The sequence below is a fragment of the Suillus subaureus genome (assembly GCF_016647635.1).
Source record: "Suillus subaureus strain MN1 chromosome Unknown BJ212scaffold_5, whole genome shotgun sequence".
NCBI lineage: Eukaryota > Fungi > Basidiomycota > Agaricomycetes > Boletales > Suillaceae > Suillus > Suillus subaureus.
The window spans coordinates 513,130-529,357 of NW_024538561.1; the positions used below are offsets into that span (position 1 = coordinate 513,130).

A 16,228-nucleotide genomic window follows, 5' to 3' on the forward strand; every position below is an offset into this window, starting at 1 on the left:
GAGTAAAGGATTCGTGACTGCCCTCAAGTGGGATATTAATATTGCTCAAAAGCTGATCTTCGTTGTCATGTCGGCCAGGATCGAGCGAATCGTAGCGGAAGTATTTTTGTCTCGCAGAGTATAAACCAAATGCAACGAATAGTTTAATAGCTTCGGTAAAAGCGAGACGGATGTGGATGTCGACAGGAGTTTCCGACTTGTGATCAACCAGAATTTCGGATGAGACCCAGAGAACGAAGAACCCAATCTAGTAACGATCATCGATGAGCTGGGTGGTGCTGAGCATGATCTTAGATGTCAGTGACTGACTGGAAGAAGAGCTTTATTCTGCAAAAAATTGTAGTGAAAAGAAAAGAAATGCATCGGCGGCAAGCGAGGAAGGACCAGCATGGTCTGTGCTTTGGGTTCGGTTCTGCCACCTGGTGTGCGCTGTTACAATAATTGGAATTATGCCTGATGCCGAGGGAGTGTAATGCTAATAGACCAGAAAGAAAAATAACGTGTGGTAGTGCCAGCGAGTTCAAAAGGTGGTTTGAACTTGAACTTGACTGGAGTAATCACGGTCCATCGCAACTCTAATACACAGTCAGACCCGCAAGAGCGCAATCTACGCCAACCTCCACCAAATTGTAAGCTATGAAACTGTGACACTCGGCTATTCATGATGAAGTTCATGAGATTGGCTAAAGATGGGCATGGGCGTTTATTAGAAAATACTTCGGTTGCAACACAGTGACTAGACCTTACTGCAGACAAGTGACAAGTACTGCTGAAAGACAAGACATTTTTTCTAAGTCAAATAGTGTACATTTCGATATCTATGCAATTGAGAATAAAAATAGCTCGTAACATGTGATAATGAACAGTAAAACCAATACACAACGCGCACCACATCATTGGCCGTTGACGATATCGATGCCACCGGCATCATTAAGCTTCAGTTCCTTCACGCCGTTAGCCAGAAACTCCAAGCCTTTGGATTTTCGGGAAACCAACTCTCGGCGAGCGCGAACACCTTCACGCAAACGCTCAAGGGCGGGGACGGTCATATCCCAGGACAGACAAGCATCAGTGACTGACTGGCCATATTTGAGGCCAGCAGGACCACTCGACGGTACATCTTGCCGTCCCTCGACGAGATTAGATTCGAGCATGACACCCATGATGAACGCCGACGTGTCCTGACTCTCCAGTTGTTGCGCCTGAATGAACAGTAAATAAAAATAGATAAAAAAAAGTTGGGAAATGCTCACGATATCTTCTACAACCTCTATCTGCCTACGATGTTGTTTTTGGCTGTTTCCGTGACTGCAATCAATCTGAATTTGGACCATGTCAACGATGGTGGGATCCTGGGTATAACACCTGAAAATTACCATGATTTTGCAAGGAAGACCAGCTTTGGAAAGCTTCTCGCCACAGTCACGGACGTATTCTGCGGCATAATTAGGGCCTTTAGAGCCACCACGCAAGATTACATGTGTGTCTGGGTTTCCCTACCAAAAATTACTCGCTGCCGAGGCGTTAAAAGGGTTAAGTTGCCGTACCTCGGTTTCGATGATACTACTAAGGCCTTCTTTGCCCACACTGAGGAAGACATGGCCACTCCGAGCGGCACGCGATGCATCTATCGCAATGCTAACGGATCCATCGGTCGAATTCTTGAATCCAGTAGGCATCGACAGTGCAGAGGTTAGCTCTCGGTGCACTTGAGATTCCGTGGTGCGGGCACCAATAGCTCCCCAGGATACTAAATCGGCGGTGTACTGAGGCGAAATTGTATCGAGGAACTCGCAGCCAGCAGGCACGCCAAGTTTAGCAATATCCAAAAGGAGAGTGCGCGCGATGCGCAGACCCTTGTTGATTTGGAAACTACCATTCATATCGCTATTTTCTCATTATTAACACTCATTGGTCGTAAAAAATCGGAAACACTTACGGATCGTTAATCAAACCTTTCCATCCGACAGTCGTCCGAGGTTTTTCAAAATACACGCGCATAACTATGTGCAAGTCGTCCTTAGCCACGTCTGCATAGGCTTTGAGCAGTTTGGCGTACTCGATGGCCGCACCCACGTCGTGAACCGAGCAGGGACTAATGACTACAAGTCAGTCAAGGCTCAACTGCGCATAAATAATTCATACCCAACCACCACCATCAGCCGGTCATCATCGCCCTTGAGTACGTTTTCGGTTGCCCGACGTCCCTCGATGACGGTGTTCGCAGCAAGAAAAGTCCTGCATGCACGTTAGAATATCATCACCAAAAAATAAAAGTACGCACAAAGGGAGGTCTTCTTGCAGGATTTGAGGTGGAATCAATGGACGCGTCGCTTTGACGCGACGATTTTCAAGACGTTGAAGTGCTTCTTTGAAAGAAAGAGCCATTGAGAGATCCACTTGAAAAGAAGGTGAATAGGTATCTGTTGAAGATGACCGAGGATGCAGAGCCTACCGTTCTCTGGCATTGAATTATATAGGTTTTTGGATGACATTGATAAGTGCGATGTACGGAATCAATACCACTCGTCAGGATATCTTGTGAGAATTGCGATAAGCTTGAATGAGAGAATTCCTCCTTGGATGGTGAATGGGGGTCTGATGAAGAGATCTTGGTCGAGTCATCATGATCTCTGCTGCAAGGTTGATTCAGCACCAAAAAAGTAAATTCACACCGATATTTGCACGTGTCATCCATTTACACTTTCATAGCATTCCTCGGAAAAGTTTACTTCGTTCAACCAACCATCTGCGTAGACACGGTCCAACGTTCTTGTCTCATTCATCTTTTCCACCACCTCTAGTCATGGATTTCTCACAGCTTAACTCTGCTGAACAGGCCCATATGACCAAAATTATCGAAAAAAAACAGGTATTGGTTCGTCATGTGCACCTCAGCAGAGTCTGAATATTATACTACCCCAGATGCAAGACTTCCTACGTCTATACTCGGGCCTCGTGGAAAGATGCTTTAGCTCATGCTGTAATGACTTCACGAGCAAAGCATTGTCTTCGAAAGAAGTGATAGCCTTTCATACCTATCTTCACACAGTTCGAGTTTAACCTTTGAGCAGGAGCAATGCGTTATGAATTGCGCAGACAAATTTTTGAAGCACTCCGAGCGGGTGGGGCAGCGGTTTGCGGAGTTGAATGCAGGTACGCTTCATCTTTGTCCAAGTCCGAATATACTTTAAATCCGTCTTCAGAGGCCATGGGTCCCAAGCCATGAGAACGAAACCATGCAATTTAATTCGTATGCTATGTCGATGCTATCAAGGTGCTATCCTAATCCCATCTTTTTATGTTTGATTAGCATGGCGGCTTTGTCGCAATCGCCTCCAAAATTCAACGTTGCTTGTTTGTTTATCATAAACGAACCTACTGACTTTGACCTGTGGCGTTTGCTCACGACGACACTCCCAACTGCTATCTATGTCTCCATAAGGCACTTTGTGGTTTCCTCGGCATTTTGTTTATCGTTTCGTCTAGATGTTGCGTTACTTCTTGTTATTTGCGTCAACACGATGATAAGCGTTGTGAGAACGTTATTTCAGTCTCTCGTGCACACACCCCAAACCCTCGGCACGGTTTCTGTCCTGTAGAACCACTCCCATAATCTGACGGAATTCCTCGCATTAAGCCTACTCCCGCATCGCTGTATCATTCATGTCGACCTTCATTGGGTTCCTTCCTGTTGGCGCATCGTTTGACCCTTCATGCCCTCGTGTTGGACGTTCCATTGGACATTCGTAGCCCGGTGAATAATTTGTCTTGCACTGTGGGTATATTATGATGAGTCGACTTGGCAGGAACTGTGCAAATGAGTGCACGGGGAACATATCAACTGGCCGAGCCAATATGCACCAGCCTCCTATTCCAGTTACGACTATCTGATTAAGGTATCAGATCATTCCAGATGCATGTGACTATGGACAGGAACTCATCTACGTGGAAGCAATTCGTGTCGAGGCCATGTGCGCGTCACTCGGTCCCCTTGACTTTACTGACGTGTTCTTAAACAATACGCTTGGCGCTATGATTGCGATTTCAGGTCACAATTCAATATGGCGTCCTCCTGCTTTTTCCACGGTATTGTTAGAATTCAGAATGCATCTTCCTATAGATTCTTTTGATGCCTATTCTGGAAAATGGACAGATTTGTGCGCAAGGTCTCACTCCGACGCGATGTACTCGACCTTCGCACAGACGCATTTGCACATGATCAACTGTACACAGCTCTCTCCCGAGTGCGGAATCGTCACGATATCCGGACTCGGACGTTGTTGTCAACGACGAATGAGGCAAAAGACACACCAAATGTCATCCACTCTTCGCTATGAATATGAATAATGCTTCTCTATCCGCAGGCGAGTAGATTTCTTGGTGTTATTATTATGATACATATGTTGAGCGCCGCTCATATGGTATAGTTGAAGTGGGATGCGTCCGGAAAGGACAAGCGTGAAACCCAAAGTTCCCGCAACAAGAGTTGGAGGCAGCGGGCTCTGCTACTCCTGTTGGGCAGTCAGACTATGGGTGTAGGTATCCACAGAATATTAAATAAATAAATAACAGGATCCCTCGGACTCACGAAAAACCACGAGATAAACCAACGCTATTGACATAAAAAGATGCCAGTTTGCAATAGCTACAACGACGAAAGCAAAACTGGAGCAACTAATGTTGTGAAGCAATTCGACCGAGCCATTTACATTATAATGTCCTAAGTCCAGAATGTCTTGTATGTGTCAACTTGAAGAGTCTCGAGGAGTGATATGAAAAGATTCTCACCTAGAGTAGTAGTGCTCGTTGCATCGTCTGAGTTGTGTCTATAATGTCAGTCTATTATGGCACGGCCTGTTTCGAGGAGGTTATTCGTCGTTGCATGGCCTGCAAACACATCCTGCAACTGGCCTTTTCTTGCTTCCTCTCAGTCTTCCATGCCCTCATTTGATGGGTGGCATTGACGGTTCCATGTGAAACCACGAATACAATCTGTGTGATGAGTGCCGGGGAAGAAATATAACGAGACGGCTCGTAAGGATGTTGATCATCATGGACATCCTGAGCGGTCCGTCCTGGCCCGTAACGCTGGGTTTGGTTTCGAACTCCGGTTAGGACCCTAATGGCACTTGGACTGACTGCTGGTCCTACTGCTTATGGAGGGGTAGCGTGGGCTACCAGTTCTATATCAGGGGCTGCTTAAATTTGTTTTACCAACTCGGACCGTGACCACCTCGGAATTCCACTCAGCACCCTTGGCTTGTTAGTCTTCCTTGTGCTCCATCTGATTAATTGCTATGGCGCCTCATCCCCTTATCAATGAACCTGCGCCAGAGTTTTCCGTCCCCGATGCGAACGGACGCATGTTCAAGTTCCCCCCTGAAGAACAGGGGGTGCGAGTGAAGAAGCCTATTGCATTGTTCTTCTACCCCGGGGCAGGTAAGCACTCGCACATTCACATGCTCCGGTCCGAAATATTGTGTTCATTTGTTCGCCGTGCAGGAACGTTCGGTTGCACTCGTGAGGCTTGTCAATTTCGCGATGCATTGGTTGGTATGTACTCTCACATTCTTGTACATGTATGTACTGTGTATTGAGCATGGATATTTGCAGAGAAAGATATCTTCAGGCGGACTGGTGTCCAGGTTATCGGGATAAGTCCCGATCCTGTGCCAAAGCAGAAGCAATTTGCTGAGAGTCAGAACCTTACAGTGAGTTGTCTTGAGCTTTTGAAGTGTTACGATCCAGCTGATTGTTGCATGTGCAGTATCCTGTCTTGAGCGACGAGAAACATATTGCCTACCACGCTTTTCATGTCGGCAAGGGCCTTCTCGGATTCACCGACGCCAGGACAACTTTTGTCATCGACAGTGAAGGCATAATCAGGTAAAGCCATGTATGCCCACTAGGCAGAATTCAATCTAACTGGAAATACGTAGGGATTCGTTATCTGCAACCATGAATTACAACGCCCACGTCGGATTTGTCATTAAGGCCTTGGGTAAACTGGAGTCCCAATCTTCTGTTGAGTCTTTGTCAGAGACCGCCGATGCAGCACGTTCAGATGACCTGTCATCGTCACAAATTCGTAACGAACTGGGTCGGGCTGCATACGCGGTCGGTGCGTGACGACCCCATCTCGTACTCATACTTTCATTGTATTCTGTTGGCTGTGTTTAAGTACCCCTCATATGCATTATGTGCGATAACTCGATAAAGTCCGATGTACCGTGTAATCGATAACATACAGCTGAAATCTAGTGAGACATGCAAAACCTTGCATTTTCCAGCAACTATGGCTAGGCCCAGTTAATGAAGGACATGCCATTAGCAAAATCTGCGGAGGCCATATGTGCACCATCCGGGATCGGCTTGCCTTTTTGGTAAGCACGAACCATGTCTTTAAGTTGTTTTTGCTGCTTGCATGCTGCGATCAGAGTAATTAAGTCGCGCAAAACACGATATCAACTGTGACTCACTGGGCTTATGGGCTTTCCAATGGCTCTTCTGACATTCCTGGGTACAATAAACCACCTGTACTGCTTGTCAGTGGCTGAGTCACGTCCTATTGGCACTCTTACTTCTTTGCATGCGGCACATCGCTTGAACTGCGTAACATTCTGTTCGACAGCACCGCAGTTAACATTCGAACAACTTTTCAGTAGTGCTTTCTTGGCATCCACATCATTGTTTGCCCATTCCCATACCACTGGATCCATCCACAGCTTCTGGGTCAGCCAAAGATAATCCTGAGCCTCTTCGGGACTATTGAATCCACGAGGGTTGTTGTTAAGGCTGCCTGAAAATAATTGGTGAGAACTCAGGACAAGATGCAGTGTTAGGGCCATACGAGGCTTGTCTATTTTTGCTAGAATTTTGGTCAGAATAGTTGGATTGGCATGAGCAGCCAACCGAAGATATTGTCGAGCGACGGAGCAGTCGCCCCACAACCTGAAGCAGGCTAAAGCTGCTGTGTGCAGCATCGATCCATCGCCACGTTTCCGCAGCGCTTGTTCGTGCTCGGATGATAGGCAATCTGAGGTAGGTGTTTGAAATATGGTTCCACCTCGTGGAGGTGTCTGTCGTCGATTATGGGCTAACCACTGTTTTACGAATGACAAGGCATCACCTGGTCGGCCTGCAGATAAGAGCATAGATCCAAGCCATGTTCGTTGTGACATGTTGTCTCCCGGGCACAGACGCAGCATCTCAATCATGGTGTCCCTTCGTTAATCGATGATCTATCAGAACTGACAAAGAACGCACAGGAAAACACATACGAAGATTTACCAAACAGGCCGGCTTCAAAGTAAAGTCGGACTTGAGCCTGTAGGACGCGCATATATGGCCGCGTTTCGAGTATGCTATAGAATTTCCCAACTTCCTTGCTGCCATCATCGAAACAGGTTTCACCCAAACGCTGTTTCATGCCTTCTCTACCTGTCCAGAATAATTGGTTGTTTTCAAAGCTAACAGTTCCATGAGCAGACTCACCCTTGGCCTCCGCATTCTCCAATGCCTTCAGCGCTTCCGGCAGAGGGAAAAGGAAAGCAGCCTGAACGAAAGCATCTAAATTGTTTCCATCCTCCATAGCCTTAAGAAGAAAGGGCAAAGCTTTCGCTGGTTTCCTCCTGCGGCATAAATCTTCGGCTCTATCGAGACTGAAAGAGTCGCAGTTGGTTAGCAATTCATCAGATGCTTGCATGATTCGGGTATCCACACTTGTTCTGCGCTTCTATGCTAACTGTTCCACCGCCAACCCCGAGCTTGCTCTCCATCCCATGTCGTCGATTCATGAAGTGTTGCACAAAGTAGTTGGAGGTAGACAGTGTACCTTGTACCACGTGTCATACATAACCCTAATTGAGCCGAGAAATCTGGACGCGTTCAACGACGTAGCGCGTAAAACGACACATGCTTCTGTATCTCGGCGCAAACTTGAAGGTAGAATGTACAACTCCAAGTAGTACTCTCACATAACCATGTCTTATACCATGCATAATGATCTGATTGCTACCTGCAAGACTTGAAGGTACAAAACAACTCGTGCCGATTAATTGTTCTCAACGCCCACTGGAACAGTCAAACCTCACTGGCAGGCCTCCGGATAGCGCTGGCGGCTCAAGCTCAAGCCGGGTACATCGATTCAAATTATGCAGCAAGAGACCATGTGCTAGGGCACCGCCATCGGCCACTGGTCCAATGTAAATGCTAGCGTGGAGAACACGTCGAAGTAGTTTCCTACCCATCGGACGGTAAGAAAACTCTTTCCTGCAATATTGATGTCGTGACAACAACTTGAAAGGCTTTTCCCCGAAAAATCGACTGGTCAAGACTCTCGAGTACTCAAGACTCAACGCATGAAATTTGAAATTTGATCGTCTCCACATTTCTTTGCGTCTTCTCTCGATCTTCTAGAGCATGTATGCGGTATATCTGATAGGCACTGTACCCAACTCGGACACCGAACTCGCGTACTAACATATCATCTCAAACACAGAGCCTGCCAGCGGCCCGACCCCTCGGCTATACCTACACCCTGGCGGCCTATACTTATTCGCAACACAGCCTTTCATAGAGTACCGTGTCTTAACAGTTTCCTTTGTTTGCAGCTGCATACAAATACAGAAATTCTCTCTCTCTGATACTGGATGCCTGAATCTCACCCGGAAGAAGTCCGGCTGCTCTCTATGATATTCGGCCGTCAGGACCCTCCAGTTGAATGGCCTTCAAATAGGCACGGTTGGAGCGTCAAATAGGCTTTCGGTAACAGGCCGTGAACGGTTATCAGCTGAAAACTTGTCCGGACCCGGTGCCTAGTTTGCTCTCCGAATCTCAGTTGCTGTGGTCACTATCGCTGCTGTTCAGGTCTGTATCCGCTGTCGGTACCGTGAGGTTATTGGTATCATCAAGTGAATTAATGGGTTGTGCAGGAAAGCCTGTCCTGAAGGCCTGGAATAATAGGCAAAAATTGGACGGACATGGTGTGTCTGAAGTGCTGGAGGGTTCTACGAGGCGCTAAATGGGCAAATTTTCGGCAGAACATCATAGAGAGCAGCCAGGGGCCTTTTTGACTCCGGCGACTCAAATGATTGGCGGACAACTCGTATCATGCCAGTCTTTCGCCAATCATATGAGTCGCCGTCATGAGCTAATGCTATCAGAGACTCAGAGGTATGTAAGGTCCGCGGACACGCCCGAGGCTCACGGGCGTCACGTAAATCTGCTCAATATCCAGGCTCGTCTGGTTTGTCTAAGCGACACTTAAACCACAAAGTTCCTGCAGTTCGTCGTGTCACATGTTCACCACTGAACGTCTGATTCTCCGCCCTTATGTCGAGAGTGACCTCGACGACATCCTTCGCCTCTGGAACGACCCAGTCGTCCAGCCCTTTGTTACCAACGATAATGTCACTGTTCTTGGTCCAAAGTTCAAGGAGACACTAAGAACTCAGATGGAGCGGGCAACCTTTGGTGCCATAATCGCGCTCAAGGAGACCGGGGAATTCATGGGCCAGGGACTGGTTGATGTCCAACCCAAGAATCGCGACGGCACATTTGGGATCTGTTTGCTTCCAAAATTTTGGAACAATGGATATGGGACCGAGGCGACAAAGTTCATGATCGACCATTCGTTCAAGTGGTTCGGTTTGAACAGGCTGTCCCTGGGAGTCTTTGCGAATAACGCACGAGCAATTGCTGTCTATGAGAAACTGTGAGTGACATCGTTTCACCTCATGAACCTTTGCAATCACATCTGCGAATGATGTGGTCGATTAATGCCATTATCTCAAATCAGTGGGTTCGTCATAGAGGGCAGGAAGCGCCAGGCAGTGTGGATGGATAATCGATGGGAAGATTCTTTGACAATGGGTATCTTGCGAGACGAATGGGAAAAGCAACACTGAGAGAGAAGTTCGCATGTCAGGGAGCATGTCCAAATCTTATGTTTATCTATTCGTGTTCGCAAATACTCACCACTCATTTACGTCCAATTTCAATCCCAATATATCACCAGTCTAGACCGAACCAAGTCATTCGGCTTGGCAGCAATGTCCACTTCATAAGTCCGTGACTTGGAAAGTCGAAGTTTGTAGGCAGTCACGGTGCACGAAAGATTCACATGCGTCGAAAAGGATCATACTGAGGAGTTGTTCATATCGCAATCAGATGACTGTCAAGACTACCGTGGAGTATAGAACCGACTCGGAACCAAAAAAAAATCATGCCACATCCGTAAAATAATCGGCCAAGCTCTCTTGTACTTCCTTTACTTTCCCAGCTACAGCACTCAAGACATTGTCTTTGCACCATGGCATTCCATCTAGCATTCCCTGCGTAGGTATCTCTCGCTCCACAAGGGCCTTCGTCACACTCTCTGCAAGCATCAATTTTCCCACCACATCCGCATATTGTATAAGCAGAACTTGACGGCCCATATCCAGTGTTGAGCGCCATAGTGCAGCCCAGGCTTGATTACATCGTGCTTGAGCACCCCCTGTGCACCGCGGACTATGTGAGATAACAGGTGGCTCGCTTGGCAGACGTTCCCATAGCCGGCCGAGGGCGTAATGCCCAGAAAGAAGGCGAATGCGCTGTGCTCGCGTTAGTAACGCGTCGTTATCCCAGACTTCCCGGCCTTGAAGCATCATGGCATGATAAGCGAAACCAAGCAGGGTGCGCAAATTAAGCCGTTCTGCAACTCCAACAGCGAGTGCGATGTCCTTCCCAGATGCGAGGAGCCGTTTCCATCGCAGCGTGGCAGCGTCAAGAAGATCCCGTTGCTCACAAAGAGACGCCAACTCCGTAAGTTGCACAAGGCTGGGCCCCTCGACGTCGTCAACTTGAACGCTTGGAGAGTGCGTTGGGCGCGTGTATATAGTCGTAAGGGCACTAAGGGCCCATGCTTCGATCGAGCGGAATTCATACTTGTGCGTAATACGGGCGAGATTGAACAATTGAGACGTATTCGCTTTAGGCGTTAGCGCAAGGGTGAGCTCCGGTGGCCTGCATGTTTTATTTACTGAGTACAAATGTGGCCGGGGAAAGAAGTCGTGCAAACGTACGTACAAGGCGTATAAAGCCCACAGAAGAGCGCGGAACTCCTGTGCTGTATCTCCTTGGAGCCTGATCGGATTGTCGTCGCTTTCACCTTCGGGTCCCGCAGTGACACTCGTACTAGAGCTTGAGCGTAGGTCCGAGTCTAGGGAGAACATACTGTCAAAGGTAGACTTGTCCTTTGTCAGTATCGACCTATGGACCTAAGAATGATGGCTCAGAATTAGTAGGGCACAATTCAATGCACACAGCAACGAACCCTAAAAAGTGTGTTCTCCACGAGCAGAACGGTGTTTCCATCGGGTATATAGTATGCCGGATCGTGATGGGGTATGGAAAGCTGGAGCTGAAGCTTTGGAGTTGTTGGACTGACGTCTCCTGAGTGCATGAAGCTGGTTGTGAGATAAACGTCGGAAGGTAAATGCGCCATCAAGCTATCGGGTGTATCGCAGAGGCTGTTAGGGTTGGTAGGAATGGTGAAAATATCGTTGGGCCGCCGGTGGTGGTCAAGGTCCAAGGGCCAAGGCAGATAAGATTACTTCAACCTTGTTCAAGAAAGGCAACCTCCTGTCAGATTGCACTGTAGTATACGTACACGTGAAGTATTCGGTGGTAGAGTAGACGATGGTCTTAAATAGCATTGTATACCTACAGTGTGATGCGGAAATATATACAAGCTGGACCATCTGGAGGCTTGCCAATAACCCTCTCAGGGCCAACTTGGAGGGAGATTGGCAGAACGAAGCAAAATAGAAAAAATGATATGCAATTGCAGGTCCACAGCTAGGATAGCGAGCGTGTAAAATGCTAAAGGTTCGAGTGCGAGGGAGGAAAGGCAAGCGAAGAGTCTAGAGCGAAGAGTACATGGGAAGGCATAGCGTAGGCGTACATACAAGTCGTTTGGAGAACTGCTTTTGAAGGACGTTTTCATACAAAGACGTGGTGGTGTGTAATGGAAGATGACTACGTTGACGAATACAGTATGCTATGTGTTGAAAATTTGAGAGTCGAGTGAAGAGGTCATGGCGTGGAAACGTCATGACTCAAGGGCTTTAAGTTCTGCAACTAAGCGCTGAGGGATGCAGATTAACATGGGTCCAGGTCAGATAGTCAATGGAGACGTACCTCTGCTTCTTTGGTGAGATATTCCTGATCTATCTCACCACTTTGAGCTTGCTGGCCCAGTTTAATGCCATACTCAAGTAGCTGCTTCATGTAGTAGGGATTAATGACCGTCTCATCTTGTGCTAGCTGGGGCTTCGCTGGCGGGACCTCAGCTGCAGAAAATAAGGTTACCACAAACTTTAGATGGAGTATTTCATCTCTCACGTTCTTTCATCGCCAACCGTTCCTGCTCAAGCAACTGAGGAATCGTTGCTCGCTCTTTCGAATTTCGCATCAAGCAGCTCTTGATGCCCTGAATAACGTCCGCTCTAACAGGTTGTTGTAAATGCTCGAGTTTTTTCCGTTCGCCTGCCTTGTTCACGACAGTGGGTATGCTGCAGTCCGGATACTCAATGACATGAGCTAAGTCCGGGATAGCCTTCATCTTTTGATAAACAGAAAGATGTTGGAACGGCGGGTGACCATAAACCATCTGGTAGAGGATGCACCCAAGAGACCAGACGTCACTGGCTCGTCCAACTTTGAGCCGCCGCATGCCGTCGGGAAGCTCAATGGCTTCGGGGGACATGTAATTAACAGTTCCGATCTAGAGAGAGGAATGTGATTAATAATGCAGGATGTATACCTAAAGCAGGACTTGCCTGATGATCTCGCTGGATGTTAGTAGTATCATTTGCGATGGCATTCGCAATACCGAAATCAATAAGCTTTAGTTGGCCCCTCACAAGAACGAAGTTTGCGGGCTTCAAATCTGAATGGACAATCTTCTCCTCGTGGATGACGTGAACGGCTTGCAGCATCTGCTCGCTCGCTTCAGTAACAGAGATGAATAATAAGGTCGTGTTCTGGCTGACCTGCTGCCAATAATACGATATCCAGACCATATTCATCGGTTCCTTCTGCTGCTCCTGCAGCAACTTTGCCAGATCAACCTCTCCACATTCCATCACAAGCATCAGATGTCCCTTTGTCCCTCCAGGTCCCGCCTTCACCTCACTATCAAACAGCTGAATGATCCGATTGTTTCCCTCAAGTCGCTTGAGCAGCCCGATCTCATTCATGTATCCGCTCATAGTCTCCGCGTCCGTCTTGTCCAGCGACACGCGCTTGATAGCATAGATCTCGTTGTTCGCGTTCATCACGCGATATACGCGAGATGAGCCACCTTTTCCAATCAGATCGAGCCGTGCATACACTTTCTTGTTTACAACAATGTTGTGATTTCGGACGGGAGCAGGCGCAGGCGCGGGTGGAGGGGGCGCCTGCCGCATTCGGGACGCAGTTTTGGCTTCGGGCTCACTATCCGCAGGCTCATCCCCCGCAGCCCAGGTCTTCCCATTCTTCGATTTACCCGAACCGGGAGGCGGCGCTAACGACCCACTCGTAGTTGGTGGCTCGGGTGCTGTGGGATTTCGCCGGTGATACCCTTGTCCATGTCCCTGTAGCTGTGACAACGACACATTTCGTGTGGACGGAGACAGTTTACCTGGGTTTCGATCGACCGCTGTGGGTGAGGATGCGGTGGGCGGGTTATTGAGCGCGAGGGAGCGGACGGTGTCCGAGTCGCGCCGATGGTGCGTCTGGGTGCGCATGTGCGCCTGAGACATGTGTGTCGGGGAGGGTGACTGGCGGGGCTGTGGCTGGGGGAAAGGTTCAGGTGCCTCTTCCGCTGCGCGGCGTGCGTATTCTGCTGCATACTCTGCGATTGTACGGTCAATGGGGAGGCATAAGCAAGCATGGGGACACCAGCGCACCATCTTGCTCAGACGTCACGCGTCTGATGCGCGCTGAATTGAGGCCCAAGCTGGACCCTGGGCGTGGGGCGTACTGTTGTTGATTTTGGCTTGGGAGCAAGCGCGGAGATAGCCGGTCTTCTGTTGCGGAGATGGTGTTAAATACTAGACAGCGGGCCTATAAGGAGTTGGAAACATACCTCCAGAGGCATCACTCAAACTGGCTGAACGGCGAGGTCGCGTGCCACTCGGTACAGTAAGAGGAGCGACTTGGCTGCGGTGTGGAAGCATGCCATTTACGGGTTGTGGTTCATCTGTGTCTACATAAATGGTTTGGATTATGAAACCAGGGAAGAGTAAGAGATACGCACTGAGATCAGTCTCACCGCATGCATAGTCGGGAGCAAACTCGTTCTCACTACCTTCATTCTCATTAATCTTGTCGAACCCACCCGAACCCACACCATACTTGACACCCATACCCATCAATACCCGCCCCGCACGATTGGGCCCAGGCATGATCTGCCGGCCAGGCTGTAGCGGCTGGCGCGCGCCTGTGGATGATCCGTATGCGCGTGTAGGGAGGCCAGAAATTGCCCGTCCGTCGAGTTGACTCACAGAAGCCGAACGAGTGGTTAATCGCGGGGATGTTCGTTTTGGGGCGACGCCATCTGACGACAGGCCGTCTCCATCAGAAATAGTTATTAGATTTTCTTTCTCCTCCTGTACTCGCATATCCCACTCCTCTCGCACCCGCAGCTCCTCCCGTTCATCTAGTGTAAGTGGAGGTTGTTCGCGGTACTCGTCTCGAGGCACACGTTGGGGACGCCCAATTTTTCGACCAGTCCCAGCAAGGCCACTTGACAATGGTGCACGTAATGCTGATTGAGAAGCAGCTGGCGTCAATGTGGCGGGTACGGACGCGACCCGTTGGAATGAACGAGCGGAATTGCCTGTGGCTAATGACTGAGCTCGGTGTTGAGCTGCAAGTGGCAGTGGTTCAACCCCACTCCCGCTTTGAAGTGACGGATAGGCGCTCTCTGACCGCGAGAGAGAGTTCCGTCGCAATGGTAGTGGAGAATTGAGTAATATGGGTGAAGGAGGTTTAGTGTACGCATAGGAAATAGAGGTCCCCTGTGGCGGGGAAGACGAAGAAGGCTTCATAGCACCGTCAAGCAGAGCATCATTTGGTGTTGGGGGGCTCGAATGATTAGACCTTGATAAACCTTTTGATACGCGGACATAATTGCCCGCGGAATCGAGCTCGTAGTCGAATGAGAGTTCGATGATAGATGACTCATCAGATGGCGAAGTTGATGCTCGACGACTTAGAATCTTTGGGTCATCAAACGCTATCATTGGTGGTGTTTGTGGTGGTGAGATACGTTGCTCGCGATGGGCGGGCGATATGGTTGGTGGTGATGTTGAAGATATCATCGATGTCGAGAAAAGCTAGCACGTCGAGGATAGAAAATGAGCACCGACGAGAAGGGCGTCGTCGGCGGCAGTGATGGTGTCGAACTTGAAGAAACGAAGGAATTAGGAAAGTCACACAACTCTTTGTGAAGACTCGAACCATGAACGAACACGAGGCAGATACGCGGTCACGTGCAAAGTGTTAATCAGGTTGTAGACCGTGTTAGTCCATCGTGGACTCCCCGAGTCCCCGTGGTACGCGGGACCTCCATCGTCCTATCCTTGCTCTTTCCAACTTGCCCTCCGAGTCGAAGCACAGGCTTTGTCAATGAATCAATAGTTCACTGTGCTCAGCGCTGAGTCTTGACATGTCTTTTGTCAGCTTCTAATCCGCAGTTCAGTTAGTGAACTGGTACGTCTGGAAGCTCAGCTGACACGGCCCCGCGGAACAGTCATCAAGTTGATAGGCGTCCAACCAAGTATGGGAACTAACACTGGCACTGGCACATCGAGTCAACTCGTAGCAAAAACATGGCGTATTCTTTCTCTTCTCTACCTGTCAAATCTCTGGCTCCCGAATCGTTGACCCAGCACAAAGAGCGCAGTGAAAGGGTTTTCTTCCAGATTATCAACACGAACCTGAAGCGCAAGTCATGTCAAACTGTAGAAGAGCTGAGCATCTCCCCACACGTTGTTGACTTGCTTCACGGGGATGAGGGATTTTGTGGAATTTCCGCGAGTTGGTTTTAGTCACTGTATGCGATGCTTATCAACCCTTCGTGGCTCGGTTCTTCAACACATCTTGCCAGCAACCTGATGTTATTGACGTCCCTCACCTGGCTTCTCTGCCTTCATCGCAATTTCTTGTGCGACCTCGGGTAAGGTACCCAAAG

General features: G+C 48.7%; 8 protein-coding genes across 8 annotated transcripts; 3 read left to right on the top strand and 5 right to left on the bottom strand.

The window, feature by feature from the left end:
* Window positions 1-893: 893 nt before the first annotated feature.
* On the bottom strand, window positions 894-2,388 carry BJ212DRAFT_1263508 (uncharacterized protein; the record flags this gene model as incomplete). The annotated part of the gene is made up of 7 exons (XM_041330354.1): window positions 894-1,202; window positions 1,254-1,319; window positions 1,377-1,496; window positions 1,548-1,887; window positions 1,940-2,095; window positions 2,146-2,238; window positions 2,285-2,388. 7 exons carry the CDS (start codon window positions 2,386-2,388, stop codon window positions 894-896), a joined length of 1,188 nt encoding a protein of 395 aa, XP_041196960.1.
* A 306-nt stretch (window positions 2,389-2,694) lies between these two features.
* Window positions 2,695-3,229, top strand: BJ212DRAFT_1566794 (Tim10/DDP family zinc finger protein; the record flags this gene model as incomplete). The annotated part of the gene is made up of 4 exons (XM_041341979.1): window positions 2,695-2,872; window positions 2,926-3,021; window positions 3,075-3,156; window positions 3,207-3,229. The coding sequence occupies exons 1-4, from the start codon at window positions 2,807-2,809 to the stop codon at window positions 3,227-3,229; spliced, it is 267 nt and encodes an 88-aa protein (XP_041196961.1). The 5' UTR covers window positions 2,695-2,806.
* Window positions 3,230-5,300: 2,071 nt separating this feature from the next.
* On the top strand, window positions 5,301-6,021 carry BJ212DRAFT_1239531 (peroxiredoxin Q; the record flags this gene model as incomplete). Its single annotated transcript, XM_041329574.1, has 5 exons — window positions 5,301-5,442; window positions 5,506-5,556; window positions 5,617-5,714; window positions 5,771-5,889; window positions 5,943-6,021. Coding segments are annotated over 5 exons (489 nt in total), but the record flags the coding sequence as incomplete, so codon positions are not given.
* A 196-nt stretch (window positions 6,022-6,217) lies between these two features.
* BJ212DRAFT_811895 (uncharacterized protein) lies at window positions 6,218-7,932 on the bottom strand. Its single transcript, XM_041344120.1, has 6 exons — window positions 7,726-7,932; window positions 7,284-7,664; window positions 6,854-7,227; window positions 6,585-6,802; window positions 6,483-6,537; window positions 6,218-6,430 (listed from the first exon to the last, which is right to left on the bottom strand). Exons 1-6 carry the CDS (start codon window positions 7,797-7,799, stop codon window positions 6,303-6,305), a joined length of 1,230 nt encoding a protein of 409 aa, XP_041196963.1. The 5' UTR covers window positions 7,800-7,932; the 3' UTR covers window positions 6,218-6,302.
* Window positions 7,933-9,126: 1,194 nt separating this feature from the next.
* On the top strand, window positions 9,127-10,139 carry BJ212DRAFT_1328844 (acyl-CoA N-acyltransferase). Its single transcript, XM_041334675.1, has 2 exons — window positions 9,127-9,718; window positions 9,803-10,139. Exons 1-2 carry the CDS (start codon window positions 9,303-9,305, stop codon window positions 9,909-9,911), a joined length of 525 nt encoding a protein of 174 aa, XP_041196964.1. The 5' UTR covers window positions 9,127-9,302; the 3' UTR covers window positions 9,912-10,139.
* An 87-nt stretch (window positions 10,140-10,226) lies between these two features.
* On the bottom strand, window positions 10,227-11,449 carry BJ212DRAFT_1262924 (uncharacterized protein; the record flags this gene model as incomplete). Its single annotated transcript, XM_041330302.1, has 3 exons — window positions 10,227-11,010; window positions 11,074-11,264; window positions 11,321-11,449. 3 exons carry the CDS (start codon window positions 11,447-11,449, stop codon window positions 10,227-10,229), a joined length of 1,104 nt encoding a protein of 367 aa, XP_041196965.1.
* Window positions 11,450-12,097: 648 nt separating this feature from the next.
* Window positions 12,098-13,325, bottom strand: BJ212DRAFT_1444893 (kinase-like domain-containing protein; the record flags this gene model as incomplete). The annotated part of the gene is made up of 5 exons (XM_041338025.1): window positions 12,098-12,133; window positions 12,187-12,338; window positions 12,391-12,772; window positions 12,828-12,986; window positions 13,041-13,325. The coding sequence occupies 5 exons, from the start codon at window positions 13,323-13,325 to the stop codon at window positions 12,098-12,100; spliced, it is 1,014 nt and encodes a 337-aa protein (XP_041196966.1).
* Window positions 13,326-13,439: 114 nt separating this feature from the next.
* On the bottom strand, window positions 13,440-15,611 carry BJ212DRAFT_812423 (uncharacterized protein). The gene is made up of 5 exons (XM_041344122.1): window positions 14,291-15,611; window positions 14,120-14,239; window positions 13,941-14,057; window positions 13,673-13,885; window positions 13,440-13,625 (listed from the first exon to the last, which is right to left on the bottom strand). The coding sequence occupies exons 1-5, from the start codon at window positions 15,354-15,356 to the stop codon at window positions 13,534-13,536; spliced, it is 1,608 nt and encodes a 535-aa protein (XP_041196967.1). The 5' UTR covers window positions 15,357-15,611; the 3' UTR covers window positions 13,440-13,533.
* Window positions 15,612-16,228: the final 617 nt, after the last annotated feature.

Coding starts and splice junctions, on each gene's coding strand:
- BJ212DRAFT_812423 (XM_041344122.1), bottom strand. CDS start 15,356: ATGATATCTTCAACATCACCACCAACCATATCGCCCGCCCATCGCGAG. Junction 14,058..14,119: donor TTTGAGTGATGCCTCTGGAG/GTATGTTTCCAA, acceptor CCGCAACAGAAG/ACCGGCTATCTCCGCGCTTG. Junction 13,886..13,940: donor CGTGACGTCTGAGCAAGATG/GTGCGCTGGTGT, acceptor GTACAATCGCAG/AGTATGCAGCAGAATACGCA.
- BJ212DRAFT_811895 (XM_041344120.1), bottom strand. CDS start 7,799: ATGAATCGACGACATGGGATGGAGAGCAAGCTCGGGGTTGGCGGTGGA. Junction 6,803..6,853: donor AGCAAAAATAGACAAGCCTC/GTATGGCCCTAA, acceptor AATTATTTTCAG/GCAGCCTTAACAACAACCCT. Junction 6,538..6,584: donor GATGTGCCGCATGCAAAGAA/GTAAGAGTGCCA, acceptor CAAGCAGTACAG/GTGGTTTATTGTACCCAGGA.
- BJ212DRAFT_1328844 (XM_041334675.1), top strand. CDS start 9,303: ATGTTCACCACTGAACGTCTGATTCTCCGCCCTTATGTCGAGAGTGAC. Junction 9,719..9,802: donor ATTGCTGTCTATGAGAAACT/GTGAGTGACATC, acceptor ATCTCAAATCAG/TGGGTTCGTCATAGAGGGCA.